Below are 22,020 nucleotides of genomic sequence, written 5' to 3'. Positions count from 1 at the left end.
TAAATACAAATGAAGGCATATTTGTAAAGTTATCCAAACAGCCTTGCATTGTGTCTCAGCCTGACATAAGCAGCCATTTGATCTGATGTGTAGCTGACACTTCTCCTCTGCTGCCTCCCACCCACGGGGAGGCAGAGAAGTGTTTGGCTTTCAGCACGCAGCGTGCAGAAGGTGCCCTGAGGTGTGGGGATGGTCTGGGATTCGGCAGAGCTTTTGCAGAGAGTTCACAAGGTGTGCAGGAGGTGGGAAAAGTCCAGGACATGCAGGGTTCATCTGAAACAGAAAAGGCAAGGCATGCATAAACCCCTGAAGGAAAGAAATTAGAGCTTGCCAGGACAAAATCTTGCTGTGCCTTTCTGCCATTAATGGAGCGTGTAGATTTACTCAGAGTTCTGTATCCAAAGCCCATGTTTTTTACTGATGCAGTTTCAAAGTTCTTTCACACGTACATTTGTTTGTTTGAAGCTTTTTAATCTGCATTTTTAAAAATTTGCTCGTCCTTGCTCGGTCTCTTTGCTTTATTTCTGGTTGCTGTGCGGTCAGAGATGATATCTGCTGCTGAGAGGTGATTGAAATGTCCCATCGAGTGCATTGCTGGTATCAGAGACATTGAATTGGAAGTGTGTTCATTATTTGATTACAGCCAGCTTGTGGGTGCTGCCTGGTGGCACTGCGTGCAAAACGTTTTAAGGCATCTTCTATTTATTGTGGTCAAATAGCAAAGAAAGTTAGCACTTTGAGGAAGGGTTTGCTTTCTCCCTGTGAGTAATGGGAGCTATTCTCACCAGCAGTGCAATGTTCTGTCTGGGATATTGAGGACCATTGTTCCTCTGATTTGTACAATGAGTTCTTTTGTTCTTTTGTTCAAAGTGCTAGAGTGAAATTAATTACAACACAGAAGATGTTTTGATCTAGAAAGCAAGTTTATTTAATGCCTGCTAAATTAATGCTTCTCTGAAGCTTATTAAAAGTAGCACCACCACTAGAGTACTGGGTTTGACTTCTGCTGATGTCACAGCAGCAAATACTGTAAAGCTAAACATTATTAAAATGGAATTCTACTTTGGCCTTTTTTTTTTCATTTTTTTTATTTCTTGGGAAGCTTTTCCCCTGATTCCTCCCATCACTGGTTTTCCATCTAAAAGCTGTATTTTCTGTAAAACTGCAGGGTTGAGTTCTGGAAAGATTTAACTAGGTGGACTTGAACTGAAACATGACTTATTTTTAAACCTATGCACACAGTCTTTCCATGGGGTTTGCTAAAACATTACTTTTGCTTTCTGTATTCGGTGACTGAGTCATTTCCATCCATTGTGCAACACCCATTGATGGTATTTTGCAGCAAGGAGTGAGTAACTGCAACGCAGTGAGCCTCGGGTCTAGTTCCCAGGTATGTGGAAGGTTTGGAGATACAGCATGGCACTGCTTTCTCCTCTTCGGGAGATTTTAAGGTGTTCATGGTCTTCAGCAAGGTATGGAAGTGCAGTTTGGCACATCATGTCAGAAGGAGGACTGTCTTTGGCTGGAAATGTGGCCCTGGTTTACTTTCCAAGTTCCTTGAGGAGTAAGGTGTTCCAGGGTCTAGCAGTCACACAAAGGATTTTAGACTCACCTGTGTATTAGCACATCCAGATCTCCCTTGTGTAGGCTTACAGAGGCTGTGTGACTGCAGGTGGTGCACCTTTAGCCCACTGCCCCAGGGGATGGGAGAGTGCCAGAGGCATCGGCCTATTCTGTTTGCAGCCCATGGGAAAGGCTGCAGGCTCATACTCTGCTGGCTCAAAACAGCAGTGCAGAGTTCCCTGCAGCCTTGGGCAGTGGAGAGCTGATCTGCAATGGTTTCATTAACCCTGAACTGTTAAAGATCTAGGCAGGTCCAGTTTCCTGCCTTAGCTGGGGAAGAGGGGATTTGCTTTCAGAGTGGGAGTAAAAAGCACCACGTGTTCCTGAATCTGTGCTGGCTGCTGTGCTCATGGCACTGCTCACTGGGTACTTGACTGGAGTGCAAGATAGTTGTGGCTTTAACTGCTCCGTGTAGCACATCATGGGCAGGGCAGGAGATGAAGTACATCTTGCTCTGCCTCTGACATGTAGGTACTGCCATGAGTTGCTTGTTGGTCTCTGCAGTGTGTGGCTGTTGAGGATCTCTCCTCTGGGAGCACAAACCCAGCCTGCCAGCCATGCTCCTGCTGTAGCTCACTTGACTTCATTCCTTTGACTGCAGAGCCAGTGTCTGTTCTCTGGCACAATGTCTTGCCATTTCTCACTGGCTGACACAGAGCGTTAGAAAGGGTCACAGAGAGGCACTGGCTCTGTCCTTCACTGCCACGTCTGCCTGTGGAGCAGCACACACGAATCCAGCAACAGGCTGGGGATAGCCCAGCAGCACCTTTGTCTCCTGATGCTCTCACATTTGTGTGAGCAGATTGCATACCTCATTCTTAATGACTGCTGCTCTCAATTCTCACCCAGAATTTCTCTAATTTAAGACTTAATTCGTGGAGTACCAGAAACCATTGCCTGCTTGCATAGATCCTATTGTGTTTTCTATTAATACATATCTTCTCTGTATGGAAATGAATAATTTACTTCAAGATGTTGTTTGAAATCTGATTTAGACTTACTTCCCATGCAACCATCTCCTTCAGCTCTACAATTTCCAAAATAATTTTTCACAGAGAGGAGGTAGGAAGCGCTTACCAACTGCCTTAAGGTCAGCAGTGTTGTAATGGTAAGAGTTACTAGGTGGTGATGTTTTACAGTCTTACAGTAGTTTTTTCCTATCCTACAGGCATAGTTTGTGGTGGAGTTTTAGTAATGTGTAGAAATTTGAGGGCAGCTGTTGCCAAGAGCAAGGCAATGGAATCTCTGCTTTAATCTCTTTGTGGTTAATAGCTGGGGTAGGTTGCCCCAGGAGCATGATGCAGTTGTTTTCTACATTTGCCAAGACTGGCAAAGATGATGTAAAGTAAGTGATAGCTGTAGCTACAGAGTAACTGGAAAAGGCCAAAGTCTGCCCTGAGTAATCTGCATCTCCTCCATCTTACAGCAAAGCAGCAGAGGCAGCTTTCTTTGTCTTAGGTGAACCAGGACCTCAATGTCCTTAAGCTGACTAGGTTTTTTGGGGTGTTTTTAGCCCTCTGCTAGTACAGACATTCACCGCACTTGAGCAGAATACAAGCAGCAGACACCTTCCTGCTCTGTGTCTTGCCAGGTTTTCGTGTTCAACAAAAACAAATTGAAGGGATTTCACAGATGTGGTCTTTATTGTCAGTCTCCAAATTAAATCAGTTCTCAATTGTTCCAAGAATTTAATTTTGAACTTTGAGCTGCTTCACACTGGGACTAAAACTCATCTGGTAGCGCCAAAAAAGCAGCTTAATAAATTAGTCATGAAAAGCACTGGTAATATGAATTCTCATCATTAATCATTCCCACTGTGAAACAAATGGTTTACTTCAGCCTTTAATAACTTCTAAAACTTGTGCACTGGATCACGCTCTGACCTGGAGCTGAGGGAGCGTGGCTGGAATTTGGACTGCTGATGTCTGGCACCCAGGTACCTGTGTGCTGCCTCAGAGCTTCTGCACCTTAACACGTTGACACCTCTGGAGCTGCTGTTGGAATCCTCATTCCTTCACTCACAATGGTTTTTTCTCAATGTGGGGAATTTTCAGTGGCACCTGCCAGTGGCATTGCCACTGCTTCCCTCTCTGGCCAAAGGCAGCAGAGATGAGTTACTGTGTTTGAACCTTTCACCCTCTGGCCATGTGCCCACTTTTCCCCATTATCAGTCCCACAGTAGATTTGGGTTTTGCAGTCATAGCTGATTGTGGGTTTTCCTCCTCAGTTTAAGAAGCCCTTAACATTCAGAGATGTTAAGGGTAAATAGGATGAATGTCCCAGCCTTGTCTGACCTGCAAATCCCCAGCAAGGAATGGCTCCCAGCAGACCCTGCTTGGGTTTGATCTCTGATGTTTTAGAGGTGCTGTTGGGTTCTGTTTTATCACCTTCCAGTGCTTGAGCCTTTATGATCCACACACATTGAATTTTCTGAAGTGGAGGGCTCTTTGACCAAGAGAGACATTCTCAGGAGCTGGCACCGTAAAGCATGCAGCAAAAACTACAGAGCTTCCAGAGATGGAGTAGCATTGGTGGCCTTTCTCTAGCCACTGCCTGTTCTTCTGCCTAAGCCCTACCTGAAAGTGTATTTTAATAGGTATAGTTAAGGCAAGTCAGTGCCTCTGCCACCACATGTGCACTGGCACTGCTCACCTTCCATCCAAAAGGTGTGGCCCTGTGGCCACAGTGTCAGTTGCTTTGGATTCCCAATGTAGTGTGACAGTGAACCCAACCCTGCACTCCCACTTTCTGGTTTCCATGAGACCATCAGCTCACCAGACATGGGGCAGGACAAAGGGACAGGAGAAGTATTCTTTTTGATGGCACTTCATCGTTACGTCAGCCAATCTAAGTTGCACTCATGGCATGGCACCAACACTGCATTTTAACCACAAACTTATATGGAACAACAGGTTAGGGAGCCCCGGGGGGAAGAAGCTGTCATTGATGTGATTCTGAGAAGGGCAGAGAAATGTATTTTGTGCCTTCCATGAGCTGCTCTGTGATAGGAGCCATAATGTGTTCCAAATTCATGTCCTTGGGGAAAAGAAAAGAAACAAACCAACCACCAAACTATATAAAACTGCACTGGTTTTGCACTCAGAGTTCAAAACAAGAATTGCACAGAAATGCAGAAGTTTATTGAACATAAAGTGAGCAAAGAGCAAGTGTCCCCATCCATCACAGCCGACACGAGGGATAGTGCTGGGAAGGCAGCATGACTAACCAAAGGGCAAGGGAGGCTGCTGAAAACAAAAAAGCATTTTTCAGAACACTAGAGAAAATGGAAAAGGTTATAAACTCTAGCAGATTAAATATATGAACAGAACAAAGCAGGCAGAAGAGAATTTTAAGAGATGACTTGCAAAAGGGAAGAAAATAACTGTCTTGTTTCAGACCTATCAGAAATGAAACCGAAGGGGAGAGTTTGGGGAGTGCTTCTGACTGCTGAGGCTCTGAAAGGAGGGTCCAGGGAAGATCTAGCCATAGCAGAAAAACTAAATTTAATTTTTTTTGCATGCAAGCTTGACACAGAGCAGCTCACAGAGGATACTGTGCTGGAATGCTCTTTGTGAGGAGTTAGCAGAGACCCTGCCTTAAACCACAGTGCCTACTGCAGAGGCTGTGCAAAAGATAATATTTATGCAGTTATAGCAGGTTGTCAGAGCTGAATGTATCAACACAGGAGTTTTAAATTAGTTTAAAGATGAAAGAGTTGAGGTGTTAAGTGAGAAGTTATGCTCCTCTGTTGGAAGCTGTTGTGGTGCCCAGTGCCAGGCAGTTCTCAGTCAGAGGTCCCACAGGAATTCTGGTCATTCACTGACCTGCTCTACCAGATAGACTGATAGAGCAGAGCACAGTGAATAAACTACACTGATAAATATTGGGAAAGGCTTAGTGTAAGTTTTGTAAAGGGAGGAAGTTTTGCTCTGCAGAGCTGTTGGAATTCTTCAAAAGAATCAGTAATGATGTAAATAAAGGCAATGCAGTCAGTGCAGCCTACTTGGATTTCCAAAAAACAAGACCTTACCAAGTGGAGTTCTAGTACATGTGTCTTTAGGGACTTAGAAGGCCATGCAGTCAGAGGAGAGGTCCAGTCATGGATATTTTATTTCGACTTTTTTTTTAACATACTGGTTAAAAAAAGGAAAAACCCTAGCATTTGTTTTCAGAGTTATTTGAGATAACTTGAGGAGAAGCACTTTGGAGATCTGTGCCTGGACCTGCACTGCTTAGATATACTCATCAGTGATCTGGAAAAAGTGATGGAAGGTGCAGGGGCAAAATTAATCTGCCTTTGGGTAAACCGAGTGTACTGCACATTGGGTCAAACCATCCTACATGGAATATGAAAGGACAAGCTCAGGGCTGACAATAACCCAGAGGCATAAGACCTTAACATTGCAAGGGATGAGTGACAAGGTCCACACAGGGCTCGTGGCTTTCAGCAAAGCTAATCAATGCTTGTGCATCAGGAAAAGAGAACAAAGCAACCTCATTGTGCTGCTGTGTGCATTCACAGCACACCCACGTGTGTTTGACATCCTGCCAGCCCCCTGGGCTCAGCAAGGACACAGCTCCACCAGGCAGGTCTGGAGAAGTGCCCCATGGTCAGGAGAAAGCTGCTGCACCAGGGCTGGCTGGGCAGTCCTAAGCACATCAGCGCAGAAAGGGGTACACGAGGGAGTCACAGTTAGGGCATCACTTCTGGGGCGTATAGAAATGGGATCAGTTGCTCTCCAGCTTCCAAAGCAGGGGCTGGAGCATCTCATGCAAAATCAGCAGATACAAGGTGGAGAATTAAGTGGTTCTTTATCCCACACATGATTAAGCTTCAGCTTTTCTGGTCACAGGGGAAGGCAGGTGACAAAGGCAGGGATGGCAGGGGGTGGCTGCCTGGTTGTCAGAAAGTCAAAGCGAAGAGCGTACCTCCAGTTCAGGAAGTCTCGTTTGATCTACAGACTGTTGGAGGCTGGGAAAGTTAAGGGAAACTGTTACAAAGTGCAAGTGTTTGAAGAAGTGTGGCTGCCTGCTTTTCCACAAGCACATGCTCCTCAAGTCAGTCTGAAGTTAGCTACAGCTGGTCTCTGTGCCTCCTGGTGCTCCTCTCACATCTCTCTTCTCACACATCCCGCAGGCAGTGCCAGTGTTTGGAGCTGTGGTTCCCAGCTGAGGGAGTGGGTGACAGCAGCTGCCTCGCGCCCACGTGCGCCGTTGGGCCACCAGCTCCACGGCCAGCCTGCTCTGCTCCCACCTCCCCTTGGCAGCAGCTTGGCTGCAGCTGCTGCCTAGCTCTCACCCCCTGTACAAATAAAGGCAGAAGATAACATCTCTTCAGGCAAACCTCAGTTTCCATTGTTTAAGTGAAAATTGGATTTTATCAAGCTCTTCAAAACACAACTGTGGGTTGTCATCTTCTCTTGCATTCATCTCCCTTACTTTGGAAACTGCAGGTTTGTTAAAATCTTGCTGTCTCCGTGTTTTCCACCTGCCTTCTCCTATCACTACTTCCCTGCAGTAGACCAGATCAGCATTCAGACCATAGGTGGAGTTAGACAGCTGCAAGGTGACAACCCTTGAATCTCTGCTCAAGCTACACTGCTGCAGTGTGTCTGAGCTGGCCTGAGCAGAGGCCAGAAAGAAACCAAGCATGCCAGAGGCTGGAGGTGTCTGATACTTTCCAACAACGTTTCTGCATGAGCAGTGGACACATAACAGGAGAGAACGTGCAGAACTGTAGGGAGGCAGTGGCACAGTGTGGCACAGGCAGGATATCTCGTGGCTGGAAAGGTGTCTGCAAGAAAGATGTGAGAAAGCATGTTTGGCAAGGACAAGAGGGTGCAGCCTCGAAGGTGCTGTTCTGTCACTCAGTACTCTGGTACTCACTGTCACTGGGTTATTCTGCTCCATCGTTGGGAGAGTAATAAGCCAGTAATAATGTAAAGAAAAATACATTTTGGAGGGCAGTTCACGGTAGCATTGCTATCTTGTAAATGTAAAAACTATTAATGTTATCTTAAGCTCTGTTTTAAGCCTCGGTCTCATGCTGTCCTGTGGCTTTGGTACATGGGAGAGCGCTGTTTTGGAGACAAGCAGGTGACAGACAAGTCATATGTGCTCTAGTTGTGTGACATCTGAAAATGATTTTGTCCTTTGCAGTCAGAGCTCAAGATAAAAGCCCTAAAGCTACAGGACAAAGTTTCAGGGGAAATAAAGTTCACTGGAAAAACTGGCATATAATTATCTATAGGGAAGTTGGGGTAAAACTCAGTCTTATCTCTCCAGCTGGTCTTGACAAAGAGATCAGCATGATAGCTGGTATGTAGCTAAAAAGTGAAGTTAGAAACCCTTATATTGATGGTAGTGGCTGCTGCTTCCTTTGTAGAGCTTAAAAAAAAGCCTTTAAAAAGTAAAAGGCTTTAACCAGAAGAGGGAAGCGGCTTCCCAGGGGGAGGATTTGCACCTTGCCTGGGAACTAGCAGGAGAAATAAGAAATAAATTTAAGCACTCCCAGTCTGAGGCGTTGTCACTGTAGAGGGCAGAGAAAGAAGTTTGCATATTTAACATGTTAAATGTTTTCAAGTGCTGCTTGCAGATTTGTTAAAGTTGGGATTTCTCATGTTGCTTCGACCTTCAGTGGCCATTCCCTGTGTTTGGATCACTAATGTGACTGAAGGAGTAGTGAGGGGAGTCCAGATTGGGCTAGTGCCCAGTGGGGATATGAAAATCCTTTTCTTAACAAGCTGTCTCATTTCCCCAGATCAGTTTACACAGTCTTCAAGGTCAAAGTGAGCGTGAGAGCAAGGGTTGATCATTAGCTCAAGGAAACTCTTTTCCTTCCTCATTAGAGAGCTGAGGCCCAAGCTCAGCTTCAGAAAACAGAAGTCCAGTGCTGCAGTGTGAAACACATTGAAGTGCTTGAACAGAGGCTCTGAAGGGAAATGAGTGTTTCTGTTTCTAGTACCTTGTCCTGTAGGTTACCTAGTGAAATCGTGATCTTAGCAGTAGGTTTGAGTGTAATTCCAGAAAAGGCTGTATTGCAGACTTCTCTTCATATCATCAGCTCTTTTATTGGTTTCTGTGCTTTTCTCATTGTTGCCTCAGTATAGGTTTTATGCTTGTTTGAGAGTCAACCTTTTGCTGCTGCCTATAGACCCTTCCTTGTCCCCCACAGGTGCAGCTTCCTGAGCCGTGAGTCAGTTTAACCAGCCTCATGCTCCGGTCAGGGTTATTTCTTCTGCCACCCTGGGCACTCCCCCGGGCTCTGAGCCACAACTAGCATTTGCCAGACCTCTCTGTGTGCTTCTTAACTCACTAACCTGGCAAGAAGTCTAACAGAGTATGATTTAAAAAAAAGAAGATAAGGCAACTGGATAGTTTCCTGCCAGCTCAGTGAGTTAAAACTGCTTATGGAAGAGCCCAAGGAGTGCCAGAGCTGGCTGCTTTTAATGCAAAGCAGGCCTGCTCTTAGTGGCAGTCAGACCTGCTTTTAATGGCAGTCCAGCCCTTGGCTAGCTCAGGGGCTTAGGGGAGTGCAGAAAAGGGTTGCAAGCTCTGGCTGCTTTGGCACTTGCTGGGCTCTTCCACTTCTGTTAAAGGACTCGCTAACAGTTTGGAGAGCACCAAGCTGGGGCCAGTGTCGCGGCTGCACAGCATGTCCCGCAGGAATACAGGCCAGGACTTTGCCCAGCTCAGCAGAGCAGCCCTGAGGGGCAGAGCAGCCCTGAGGGGCAGAGCCTGGAGGCTTTGTGGAGGCTGAGGGAGTGGTGGCTGTGTTCTGGGCTGCCTTGTGCAGCCTTGCTGGGGGGCATGCAGTCCTGTGCTTTGCAGACATGGACTAGTCCTTTCCTACCCCCATGCCTCCCTCCTGAGGAAAAGGGAGACAGGTAAGCATCAGGTTGGGTAACCTCACCTGCAGACAGGTCACTGCTGCTTTGTAGGTAGACACTTCAGCCTCTGCACCTGCACAGTTCAACTGCTGCCTGCAGGTAAAACCCAGCCCCATCTGGGACATGGATAGCCAGAGGAGTCTTGTCATCCTTCAAAGCCAAGCTGGAGAAGGCTTCAGCCTACCTCGATTTGGCTGTCAGCTTCCTCCTATTGCCACCTATGTGGGGGAAGGGGAGAAGCTTTGAAGTCCCTGCAAAGACACATGGCTGGGGGAAGGAGGGTCTTTCACTGCAAGAGCTAAGTCAGTCTGGCAGAGCAGTGTTAAAGTGGGGCCGAGGCCCTTGCCACTGGCCCTCAGTTAGGGTTCCCTGTCTTGCAGGCAGCACATGTAACACTGAGGCTCCTTCTTCTTTCTCTGCAGGAACATGACATTGAGACAGCTTTCGGAGTGGTCCATGTCACCATGAGGGGCACACCCAAGGGGAACAGACCTGTCATCCTCACATACCATGACATTGGCCTCAACCGTAAGCTCTTGCATTCCCAGGACCCTGAAACAGCAGTTGTTTATGGTATTGGCTTTTGAGTGTGGGGAGCAGCAGGCCTGACCTGGAGCTGAGCTGAAGTCATTCCAGGATGAAAAGATAAAGGTCTGCAGGAGAGAGAGTATGTAGCATGCCCCTGTCCATTCCAAGAGCCCTTGAAAGGGAGGGCCGAGGTGGAAATAGGTCCACCCACCACACTAGTGCTCTAGCTGACTTGTTGCACTGTGTGATAGGGCATCTGTTTCCTGGGTGCTAGGCAGGTGAGCAAATCCCTTCTACAAGGCTGCAGAAGTAGTGTAATGTTCTAGCAGGCTCTTTCCACATGTCTTCCCACCCAACATGTGCTGTGTTCACACAGCTCCTTGGTGTGTACTGTGAGTACCCAGGCCCTGCTTTCCAGGGCATGCAGGCTGGACTGTTTGTCTGCCTGCCCTCCAGTTGTGGCAGTTCCTTTGCTGGGACTCACTGCTGCTTTGCAGTTTTGGGGCACAGCAGCTTACAACATCCAGCACCCACTGCCCCGGGCTCAGCAGGGGCTTGTGTTCCTGTTGGTGTGTGCTGTGGTGTTTGGAGGGTGGAATGCAATAAAGCTGAAGGAAATGTCTCATTTCTTTTTGTTGTTGTTGCAGACAAATCCTGTTTTAATGCGTTCTTTAACTTCGAAGACATGCAAGAGATCACCCAGCATTTTGCTGTGTGCCACGTGGATGCACCAGGCCAGCAGGAAGGAGCACCCCCATTCCCATCTGGGTAAGAGCTCTGCAGACACCCATGTTGTTCAGTCTGGACTGAGGGAGCACCCAGTTTAAGCCAGCTGGGACTGCCAGGCTGAGTGTAGTGGGAGGCAGCTCTCAGGAGCAGAGAAAATGGCAAGATGGGGAGGCTTCCCAAGGGGAGAACTCTCCAATTACTAAGACATGAGTAAAACCCTTACTAGTGATGAGTCTCATACCAGCTTTCTGCCTTGAGCATGAGCCCAGCACACTGCAGTCAACCTGGCATTTCACCCCTGCATGCTGCCACAGAAGTCTGACTGCCCAGAGGACTACTGTGTTAGTCTTGCTCTGAGGCCACAGTTGACTGGGGCATACAGTAGCATTGAAAATTAGTCACCTGTGTGCATGCCTGTCAAATGTTCCTTGTCCCTCCTACCTTGAGTAGTACTGGAAAATAACCTGTGTCAAGCTATATTTGGAGGTGCTCTCTTGGTTTTCAGGTACCAGTATCCCAGTATGGATGAACTGGCTGAAATGTTACCTGCTGTTCTGACACACCTGAGGTAAGTCTCTGAAAGGAAGTGGGGTGAGCCAGCTGGATACAGCCATTCCAGCCCCTACCTCTGTCTCTGCTTGTCATGTCTGATGTGCTCACTGAGGTGTCCCAAGAGGTCTGAGCATCTCCCAACCTGTGTGACCCTGTCTGGTTCTATGCAGGGAACACTGTCTGCTACATGAGACAATTTATAGCTGCTGCATCATTGCTGGATCATTTTGTAAACGAACCATAAGTGCACAGCTGGAGGGGAGAGGAAAGGTTTTGCCTCTAGGGACACTGGCTGAGCTAGGTTAGTCTTGCTGACTGTGAAATGCCTGTATTTCAGCCTTAAAAGCTTCATTGGGATTGGCCTGGGAGCTGGCGCTTATGTCCTCAGCAGGTGTGCAGTAAGTATCTCTTCATTGCTTGTGACTCATGTGAGCTGTGGTCTTCACTGATCAAACAGGCAGTGTGTGGGGCATGAGCAAATTAGCAGTCAGTAATTACAGCAGGGCTGCAGGGAGCCATGGGAGAGCTACCTCCAACCAGATGGTTAAGCTGGAGCAGCCAAGGTTACTCTGAAGCTATGCCAGGCGTGGAAGGATTGTAATGTGATGCCTTTGAGTCAGCAGAGCCCATCCTGGCTGCTAGGAGTAGTCTTCACAAAGACTGGCTGCACTGCTGTCTGCTGTGTCCAGTGTTTGTGACACCAAAGAATTGATGTGGTGATGTGCTGCAAACCAGTGCTGATGAGGAATGTGCTTTGTCACTGGAAGGAAGCTGAGTTTGTATTCTACCATTGGACAAGAGAGTGCTGCCTTTATCTTGGTACCTGTTTATGCATTTCTCTCTAGTGCAGTGTTTATGTGAAATCAGTGGGCACGATTTAGCAGCCCAGGAATTTGCCTGATACAGTTTTAAAAAAAAACCCAGAAATCTGACATTTTCAGTAAAATTTGCATCAGGTTGTTGAGTGCAGAGAGTTGCCCATGATTTAGGCCATTACTGCTTCTTGAAGCCACTGTGCTGGGCAGCTGCCCCTCCTGCACAAAGTGCTCTGCTTCCCATTCCCTCCAGTCAGGGTTTAGCCCAGGGCGCTGGTGTTTGGCTGTTCCTTGCCTTCTGTATCTTGTGTAGTTTTCTGCCTTGCTAAAGAGGAGCTCATGCAAATCAGCCTTTGTGCTCAGCACAGTGAAGTGCCAGGAAGCCCTTGCCATGCTCCCGAGGCTGCAGGCAGTTTCTTGCCGAGGACAGAGGTGTTTTCTTCTGCTTCACCAGTCTGTACAGTGGAGCAGGAGAGCTGCCGTGGAATTTCAGCCTTGGAGTGAGCCCAGAGCTCAGAGCTGGCTAGCTGTGTTAGATTGCTAGATTTGTGTTGGCAGGCAGTTCTCATAAGTGCTTTGTAGCCATGCTCTCCACACACACAGCCCAAGGGACACTGCAGGGTTCCAGGGGTGCCAGGATGGAGCAGGGGAAGGGGTGTCTGCAGGCTGGTGGCAGGGGTGGGTGCTGTCTGGGGAGCAAGTGCCCCTGCAGCTCAAGCTTTCCAGGTCTCTGCCCAGGCTGTAGGGGCTAGAGGGCCTCAGCACCAATTCCTTTGCTGTTTGTCCCATCTCCACTGGGACACTGCCTCTTCCTTGAGCTCTCAGGGCACATGCAGGTCCTTCACGGGGGTGCAGAGAGGGTCACTGCTCCCAGGCCTGTAACACACAGGGCCTGAGCAGGACCTGCAGCTGCACTAGGTCATGGGTTACCAGAAGGTGCTCTGAGGCTGCAGGTGCTGTGGAGCAGTCAGTCCCTTAGTGCCACAACTGAATTGAGTCCAGCCTGGTTGGGAGCCACTGGCTGCCCTGCACAGAGGAGCTCCCCACTTTGTCTGCATTTTATTCTGTCTTGCACCTTGTGCATCAGGCTTTCCAGCTGCTGCACCAGCCATTGACTGCCACGTGGGCTGAATCATCCTCCTGACTGTGCCTGTGCTCTGTCCCCACAGCTCAGCCACCCTGACCTGGTGGAGGGACTCGTTCTCATTAATGTTGATTCCTGTGCAAAGGGATGGATTGACTGGGCAGCATCCAAGGTGAGCTTCTGTTTCTCCACACATCTGCTCTGCTTTCCCACACACCTGCTCTCCACAGCACTTAATGAACAGTGTGTAGAGTAAGAAAAAGGACAGGATACAGGAATTTGTCCATTTCTGGTGAAATCTGTACAATGTCATTGCTGTCCCTGCTCCATGCTCAGTCTGGGTGCAGCAGGAGCAGGGATGGGTGTGATCATATGTGAACATGAAATGCAGGTAGAATGCTTGGGGATGAGTGGCTGTAAAGCTTTCCTCTGATGTAGCACTTCTGGTTGCAGGTTTCATTTGATTGAGATTGAATGGATCTCCTAATTATTCTCTTATTCTGGCTCCTTGCAGTTATTTAAGGTTCCAAGGTTCTGGAGAGCTGTGTTGTGTGTACACATGTTTCTCTGGAGCTTTGCACATCCATTCCAAGGTTCAGGCATTTGCTTCTTTTATCACTTGAATAGTTTCTTTGTTATTTGCTTTACTCTGAGGAGCCACTTTGAGATGTGTAATGAAACTGCTTTTTACAGTTACTCTTCCTCCTCCTCATTCAGTGTCACTGTTCAGTTTTCAGGCTGGACAACCAACATAGTGGATATTGTCTTGGCACATCATTTTGGCCATGTAAGTACCCAGCAGGTGTTAATGCTGTCTGTGCAACTGTATGTGGAGCTATAACTTCCCAAATAGCTCTGATCCATCAGATAAGGGTTGCCACAGGTATAGTATCATCTTCTCTGTGTGTCAAACTCACACTGGGGCTTTGCATGCTGCGGGGAGCATGCACATCCTCACTCTTGCCCTGTTTGTCTCCAGGCTTGTTAAAAAAGTAGTGTCCTACACACTAGTGGTAGAACTTCTTTGTTGTGTCCAGGCCACTGTCTGCATAAGCAAATGGCAGCCAGTTCTCTGTAGCCAGCATGGAAACCTTTGGACTGTGGGCAGAGCACAGATCAGCTGGGAGCTGACAGTGGGACCCTGTGTGTCTCCAGATGCTGAACTGCTGCATTCTGCTCTTAGTCTTCCCCTTCAGTTTCAGCACAGGCAAACCAGCCTGTCCTGAAAACTTTGCATACAGCAATGCCTTCATTTGGGATTAGCTGTCTCCCAACCAAGGAGCTCACTGGGCAATGGCAAGGCCTGTGCCTCATGCACACTGCATGTGACACACAGCAGATCAGTCCCTGACCCAGAGCCCTTCTGCAACAGCACAGCAACACTGGAAGGAATCAGCATACCTTCCTGCTGCTCAGGGCACATGCTGTTCTCTCTCACTGCTGTCTGGCCCCTTCATTGTTTGTTGTGCTTCCTTGCATTCCCTGCTCTCTCTGTCTCTCATTGGAATGCAGTTCCTTCATAGAACTGGGTGTTGGGAATGAACTTCCCTTTGGTCCCAGTCTTGCAGGCTACCTGTAAAGCTTTATTTCTTAAACATTAAACATAAGCAGTGATAGGACAAATACTAATGGATTCAAATTGAAGGAGGGGAAATTTAGGCTAGATATTAGGAAGAAGTTTTCCCTGTGAGGGTGGTGAGACACTGGCACAGGTTGCCCAGGGAGGCTGTGGCTGCCCCAGCCTTGGCAGTGTTCACAGCCAGGTTGGCTAAAGCCTTGAGCAACCTGTTCTGGTAGGAGGTGTCCCTGCCCAGGGCATGGGGTTGGCACTAGGTGATCTGTAAGGTCCATTCCAACCCCTAAAATTCTATGATTCTATGACAAGATCTTCCTAACCCAGAGTGATCTCTATCTGTGTATGCATACCAAGGCTTGGAAGTTAACTTATCCCATCTCAGGATTCCTGTGCTCCTGCAGCAGCTTGGGCACTGCCAGTTGTACAAGTGTAGTCACATTGCCAAAATGTGGCAGGTGCCAGGCACATCTCAGAAACACCTCATGTCTCCTGGGTACTGCTGCAGTCTGGAGTTGCTGCCCTCTGGGTCACTGCTCACAGGGAATGTGTATGGAGGCACTTTAATACTTCAGTATTTCTGTGATTATCATTTCTTTACTTGTGAAAAATACTGTTTCCTATTTTCCAATGCTTCTGTGTTTGTACAGGAGGAGCTGCAGGCAAATCTAGATTTGATCCAAACATACAGGCTTCACATTGCGCAGGACATCAACCAAGATAACCTTCAGCTGTTCCTCACCTCATACAACAGGTACAGGATACGTTTTTGCCTGACAGTGCTCCCAGAGCTTCCCTGCTCAGCACATTTCCTGCCATATGTATTATCCTGTTGGATATTACGTCAAGTAAACCTTTATCCTAAGTCTGAGCCAAGCCCAACCCTCGTGTCTGCCCACAGAGCCTGTCACACCTTAGCAGATCATCTCTGGGCACACAGCAATACTGTGAGAGCATGGACCCTGTGTTCTGGGGATGACTGCTGGGGCTCCTCATGGCATGACACAGGGAGTGATAACCTGTTGCCTGGGTGTTGGAGCCAGCACTGATGGCTGGATTTTGTCTGCTCCCATGATAAACAGTTTTCCCTGCAGGTCTGATGGAGAACTGTTCTGTTTTGTCTTTCAGTCGTAGAGACCTGGAAATTGAGAGACCAGTTGTTGGTGTCAATGAAAACACTGCAAAAACACTCAAGTAAGTTGCTGTGGATCAGCCTGTCTCAGTTACTGGCATGCAGACCCTTCAGCAGAAAAGCTGCTGTTGCTTCTTGGCAAGAACCCCACAAGGCCAAGCACTGGAAAGACTGCCCAGGACAGTCCTGGGCTGTGGTGCAGGGCTGTCAGCTGCAATGGGGCAGAGAGGTGTCTGGAAGCCCTCTCATGAAGAACATGAGGAGATTCTCCAGAAGGCAGGGGCAGAGGTACATGTGTGCAAGAGCAGTGGCAGCTGGTGTGCATGGAGGGGACAGTGTGAGTGTATGTGCCAGCCCCGGAGAATGTTTTGGTGCAACAAAATGCTGAGATGTGGTGGCAGGCAGGGGGTTTTGCTGAGCAGTGTTAACCTTTCATGAGGCTGTTGGTTCACAGAGCTCAACCTTCACAGAAATCCCTTCGGTGCACTGTGAGTAACACCTCTGCTTTGGTTTCTGACCAGGTGCCCTGCCTTGCTCGTTGTTGGGGACAACTCACCTGCCGTGGAAGCAGTGGTTCGTATCCATGAGCTCTTTCCTCCTGACATTAGCCACACAAGTCACTTAGCAGCCCTGCCTTGCCCAGCAGTACTTTCACCTTGCCCAGAACTAGTCACAGGTGGTGGCTCTTTGTCCCAAGCTCTTTTCTAGTCCCTCAGCTCCTCATGTGAGAACCAAGGCTCGGGAGGCTGCTCCAAGGTGAGGATGGCAGGGCCTGAATGAGCACCTTGCTCGACAGGTGATGCAGAGGACCCTGTTCAGGATCATGTGTCCTTCTCCAAGCTGTGCCAGGCTGCTCCCTGCAGTTCAGTTCAAGTCATGAATTGCTGTTAGACTGGGGCTACCTGGGGGTTAAAAATACCCAGTGTAACTCCAATTCCTGTGGTGCCGAGTCAGATAGAGCTCTGTTAAAGCACTGCATCATCGGAAAAGCAACAGCTTAGAAGCAGCTCCTTCCTGTTGTCCTCTGCAGACACCCACAACCCACTTCCCTCCCAGCACAGCTACAGATGGGGCAGGGCACAGTGCAGTGTGGTTGTGGTGGACATTGCTCCTCCCCATCAGCCAGTGACCGTGGGGAGACCAGGGGGCTGTCAACAAATGCAGTTGTCTAAAACCAGGAATAGTGTAGGAGTCTCCTAAAACAGTAGCTTGAACGTAGGAGCCATGCATGGAGGGCAATTTCTGGCCATGGCCTTATGCCTTTTCATCAGTCTCTTCGATCTGGAAGTCTGAAACATTCTGCAAGTTCTGCCTTTGCTAGGATATAACCCTGAGCTTTCCCGTTGCTTCCCAGCCACAGCACAGGTATGGGGTAGGGTCTTGTGCATCTTGGCATGCCTGTCTGGCTGCAAATGTTCCCAGCCCGTGATAGCCTCCCCTGCTGAGGTTGCTTTACCTATAAGGCCCCCACCTGTTCCCTCTTTGCAGCAGCCCTACAAGAGGAGAGGTGGCAGTGGCTTCCTTGTCTGGCCAGGGAACTGAGTGCTCTCCCTCATGCTGCACTGCACAGAAGTCTCGTTCCCTCCCAGTCTTGCTGTCAGAGCCCAGCAGGTGTTTCAGAGTTTCATGGTGCATCCCAAAACCAGGCAATGATTTCACTTCAAGTCACAACCTGTCATCCCAAGGTCCTTGGATGGAACACTCACCATTCCTCCCTGGATCTTGCCTTCACTGTTTTCTTCCTGCGTTGTCTCTGCTTTCTTGCTCATTCCTATCTGACCCCAGAGAAACTCCCATTGCTGAAGACAGCTACTGCCTCTGGTGCAGCTGCCCCAGATTTTCCATCTGACTCTTCAAGTTTTGTGGGATACCATGTCCCTTTCTCTTTTTTTTAGGTGGAATGCAATTCACGTCTTGACCCAACCAAAACTACCCTTCTGAAGGTGAGTGCCACTCCAGAATAATTCCAGCCTGCATAAAGACACTTTTTGCCTGACCTCAGCTCCACTTAGGTTTTTGTCTTCCATACTCTTCACTTTAGGAAGTTTGTGAACAGTCATTTGGGGCTGTGCTCTCTCCTCCACGAGAGCTGGGAGGGAAGAGTTTGTCAGGGGTCCTCAAATCCCTCCCAGCAGAGAAGACCTGAGAGTTAGGAGAGGTGCCCTCCCTCCCCTCTGCTCTCTGCAGCCACAACATCCCTGTTCCAAGCTCTGTACCAGTCCTTCCCACCCTCATCTGTGTCCCTGCAGTGTGCCAGGCAGCTACTGTGTGGAAGGGCAGAGTGCCAGGGCAGGGCAGAGTGGCTGGGGGAGCACTGGCTGTGGAGGGTTAGTGCTGAGCCTCTGAGTGCAGGGTTCCCTCAGCAACAGCCCCAGAAGGTGTCTCACCTGGCTCTGCTGCAGCTGGACAGGTGAGGTGGTAGAAGCCACAGCCTGGTGCTCTCAGCCCCAGTGGGTGGGCAGTGCTGGGTGGGCTTGGGGTTGTCGTCCTGGGGTGGGAAGGACAGCTCAACCTGCCTTTTGTTTCCTGTTGCAGATGGCTGACTGCGGGGGCTTGCCCCAGGTGGTGCAGGTGAGACACGTCAGCTCTCCCACGGCATTTGGGTGGGACAGAGCCCCTTGTCCTGCTGCACTAAGACCCCTCTCTGTTTCCACAGCCTGGCAAGCTGACTGAAGCCTTCAAGTACTTTGTGCAGGGAATGGGCTACAGTAAGTGGCAAACACAACTTTGTGGTTTGGAGCAGGGTTGTCATGAAGGGAACTCAGCCTTCCTGGTCCATCTGAGCCCCCACCAGCATCTGTGTCCCCACCCCTGAGCTAGTGTGGTTGCCAGGAAATCCATCCACGTTGGAAAATCAGCTAGTGTGCTGACAAGCCTTATCAAAACAGTGTTGTTCCCTGACATGTGTTGGTGACCCCTTTTTGGTTGCTGGTGTTGGTAAAACCTTGTAAGTCCATCTTTGTGCCAGTCCAGATAAGTGTGCTCCCAAGAACAGCAAATCTTCTGTGCACACCTTCTCAGGAGGGGGAGGAGGTAGCAGTGCAGCCCCACCGCTGGGAGAGGTAGAGAGTGCTCTTCCCTTTCTCCTCAGGTGTTCCTGTTTCTCTCAGTCTCTCGCCAGAGATAAGCAGTGGCCCAGAATAAATCCTTCTAATGGCAGAACAGGGAGCTGGGTGACTCCTGAGGCACCCAGGGGCCCAGAGGGAGCTGTGCATGCCCTGCCTTGTGGCTTCCTCTGTGCTTAGAGGTGGAAGACATTGTCACCTGAGTGTGTCAGGCTTAGCTGCTCAGCTCCTGCCCTCGGTGCTCCAGAGGCCAGGGATGTCGGGAGAAGAGCTCCTCAGTACTCTACACAGCCCTCTCTCTCCTGTCAGGGCCAGGAGTTCCTTCTGCGGATGACGAACACCTGGAGCTGGGGGAGGGATTGTTTTGTGTGACCGACTAACCACTCATTGCGGCCACTGTGGCAGCTGTGACACTTGCAATGGTCTCCACACAGCCAGAAGTGCTTTGCCAGCTCCTGGTCGGGCTCAGCAGAAGCTGTTCTTTTCCTCAGAGCTGTCCTTTTCCTCAGAGCTGTCCTTTGCCTCAGAGCTGTCCTTTGCCTCAGAGCTCTGCAGCTGACATGAAGGTGTAGGACAGTCATGTCATGCCAGAGGAGCCTGATCCTGCAGAGGAAGGTGCTGCATGAGAAGGGTCCCTCAGCCTCACACCTGAGAGCTTTTCAACATTCCTGTCTCTCGTGCTCCTGGTGTTAGTGTAGTTAGCAAGTGCTGTTGTCAGCGCACTCAGAGCTGTCCTTTGCCTCAGAGCTCTGCAGCTGACATGAAGGTGTAGGACAGTCATGTCATGCCAGAGGAGCCTGATCCTGCAGAGGAAGGTGCTGCATGAGAAGGGTCCCTCAGCCTCACACCTGAGAGCTTTTCAACATTCCTGTCTCTCGTGCTCCTGGTGTTAGTGTAGTTAGCAAGTGCTGTTGTCAGCGCAAGGGCTTCAGCAGCACTTTGGGGTTCAGCTCTCTGGTCAGTAGGACACGCAGCACTGAGGAAGGACTGGGGGTAATATTCTCCTTCCAGAATTAGTAGCTAATCCCAGAATGGTTTTCTCAGCTTTGGTGGGCAGGACTGTGGGACACTGAGGAGCACGGCTAGCAAGGCTGGCTTTCTCCAGGAGAACAAGGGAGAAGCAAATCACAGTGGGCACTGCTAGAAACACAGAAGCCAGTTCTCCAGCAGCTGTGCCTGCTGTTGGCTAAAGCAGCTGGACCTGCCTGTGCTGACACTGCCTGGCAGGAGGCTTGTAGCAGGAACCTGATGCTGTCATCTCAAAGACATGAATTTCTATTCTGTAGCTGGAATTGCACAGTACAGCCCAGGGAAACAACATCTCTCTTGAGCAGGTGTGGAGTGTGCAGTGAGGAGGTAATGTCACCAGGTACACTGTGATTTTCAGCAAAAGGCATTGAAGAGGTCTGGCCCTGATGGAGTTTTGGGTGAGCTTGGCATCTCCCTGAGATGCTGATTAGCAGCTGTTCTCACAAATCCTGGGAGCTTCCAGCACAGTGAGCTGGGAGCAGAAGGGAAGGTAGCTGGGGGTCCCAGGAGCAGTGCAGCCACTAGTCACACACCTCAACTAATTGGCTTTTTCCTGTATTCATCCCTTTCCTTGTCTCATGTTGTTTCCAGTCCCTTATGTGCAGCTCAGCCACCTAAGCACTGAGTCAGGTACCTCCAGCTGTGCATCGGCCTCGGCCCGGTCTGTGTGCTGAGTGGGATTGTTCTCCGGGTGCTTTGCTCTGTCTCGGCATGTCCTGCTGTGGGTGGGCTGATCGTTGTACCGTGTGTGCGCTATGGTTTCCACCTTTCATTTGTATGTTGTTGATCGTTGCATGACTTCAGCTCTGTGGTTTTCTAGAGCGACGAGACTGACTTTCAAAAGGTCACCCGTGCCACAGCTGCCTCGGTTTGCACAGACACTGGCCGTGACTGCACTTGCAAATGACCAGTTACACTGCTGGCATTTGCTCACCTTGGACCTTTTGAAATTGGGCCTTAAACATTTTGCTTTAGACATGCAAAGACATAATTTTGGCAGTGAAGAGTGAGTTTTCCTCCCGAGGGTGCAGCTCTTTCTGTGCTGACCCAGTGCCACTCCCCCGTGCCTGTGGCCCCGGCGGCAGGAGCTGCCCCGGCTGAGCCGCTGTGTTCTCTTGCAGTGCCTGCCGCCAGCATGACGCGGCTGATGCGCTCCCGCACACACTCCTCCTCCAGCGTGGGCTCCGGCGAGAGCAGCCGCAGCCGATCTCACGCCAGCAACTACGGGGACGGCAGTGCTGGGACCCCAGAAGGAATTGACCTCCAGGATGCGCCTCAAACCGTGGAATTGTCCTGTTAGGCAGGAGCTCCTCCTCTGGATTCAGACAGCTCCGCTCGCCCCACTGAACCCACTCAGAACCTAGCATTTCATCCGACATGGCATTAACTGTTCTCTCTAACCTGTGCATGCCCATCTGAGCTGCCACCTCCTTGGTAGTCTGTACTTGGCATTACTTTGGTCCTTTCTGTATCCCTTTGGCATCAGAGCCTCTTTAAAACTCGTTGACATTCCGCGGTCTTAGTAAGTCCCGTTACTGTACATGCTGATGCCATCTCCTGTCTGTGCTGTGTATCAATCCAGATGACAGCCTTGTCTCCCCTCTTCATTTAAATATAATTTCTGTGGCTTTGTGAGGTTTAGAATTGCTTTCTAGTTGTGCTTCTGCTAAAGGACCCTTGTGGTGCAGTTGGTATGGCGTTGGTGGGATGTGGGAAAGCAAGACCATGAGGCTGTGGCTCTCCAGGCACCGGAGCAGGCGATGCTCCGTGCAGAGCTGTGCCTGGAGCGCAGAACCCACCGAAGGTCTGTGTGTTCCCGGGACTCTGACATGCCAGGCAGCCGTGGGAAAGACAAATGGAATACTGTCTTGGTCTCATCTCTCTGTGTGTGTTAAGAAGGAGCAGAGTGATTTCTTAGCTGAGCCTCCTGAAAGAGCAAAGCAATTAACCAGTTAACTAACACTAACGAGGTGCACTGTTAACCCAGTACAAGGGATTAAA

General features: G+C 49.4%; 1 protein-coding gene across 2 annotated transcripts in view; it reads left to right on the top strand.

Annotated features, from left to right (window-relative positions):
* The window catches only part of NDRG3 (NDRG family member 3), a 29,647-nt gene extending 8,010 nt beyond the window's left edge, over nucleotides 1-21,637 (top strand). For both annotated transcript variants that reach the window (XM_009072560.1, XM_009072559.1), the window contains 13 exons: nucleotides 9,935-10,040; nucleotides 10,688-10,808; nucleotides 11,275-11,337; nucleotides 11,659-11,719; nucleotides 13,306-13,392; nucleotides 13,951-14,007; nucleotides 15,444-15,547; nucleotides 15,922-15,987; nucleotides 16,447-16,498; nucleotides 17,821-17,868; nucleotides 18,461-18,496; nucleotides 18,582-18,633; nucleotides 21,141-21,637. In XM_009072560.1, coding sequence (XP_009070808.1) covers nucleotides 9,935-10,040; nucleotides 10,688-10,808; nucleotides 11,275-11,337; nucleotides 11,659-11,719; nucleotides 13,306-13,392; nucleotides 13,951-14,007; nucleotides 15,444-15,547; nucleotides 15,922-15,987; nucleotides 16,447-16,498; nucleotides 17,821-17,868; nucleotides 18,461-18,496; nucleotides 18,582-18,633; nucleotides 21,141-21,319 — 1,032 coding nt within the window. In that variant the 3' untranslated portion in view covers nucleotides 21,320-21,637. The remainder of the gene's footprint in view (nucleotides 1-9,934; nucleotides 10,041-10,687; nucleotides 10,809-11,274; nucleotides 11,338-11,658; nucleotides 11,720-13,305; nucleotides 13,393-13,950; nucleotides 14,008-15,443; nucleotides 15,548-15,921; nucleotides 15,988-16,446; nucleotides 16,499-17,820; nucleotides 17,869-18,460; nucleotides 18,497-18,581; nucleotides 18,634-21,140) is intronic.
* Nucleotides 21,638-22,020: the final 383 nt, after the last annotated feature.

Source organism: Acanthisitta chloris, unplaced genomic scaffold, assembly GCF_000695815.1.
Source record: "Acanthisitta chloris isolate BGI_N310 unplaced genomic scaffold, ASM69581v1 scaffold8614, whole genome shotgun sequence".
In the NCBI taxonomy this organism is placed as follows: Eukaryota; Metazoa; Chordata; class Aves; order Passeriformes; family Acanthisittidae; genus Acanthisitta; species Acanthisitta chloris.
This window is presented reverse-complemented; position numbering and strand designations above follow the sequence as displayed.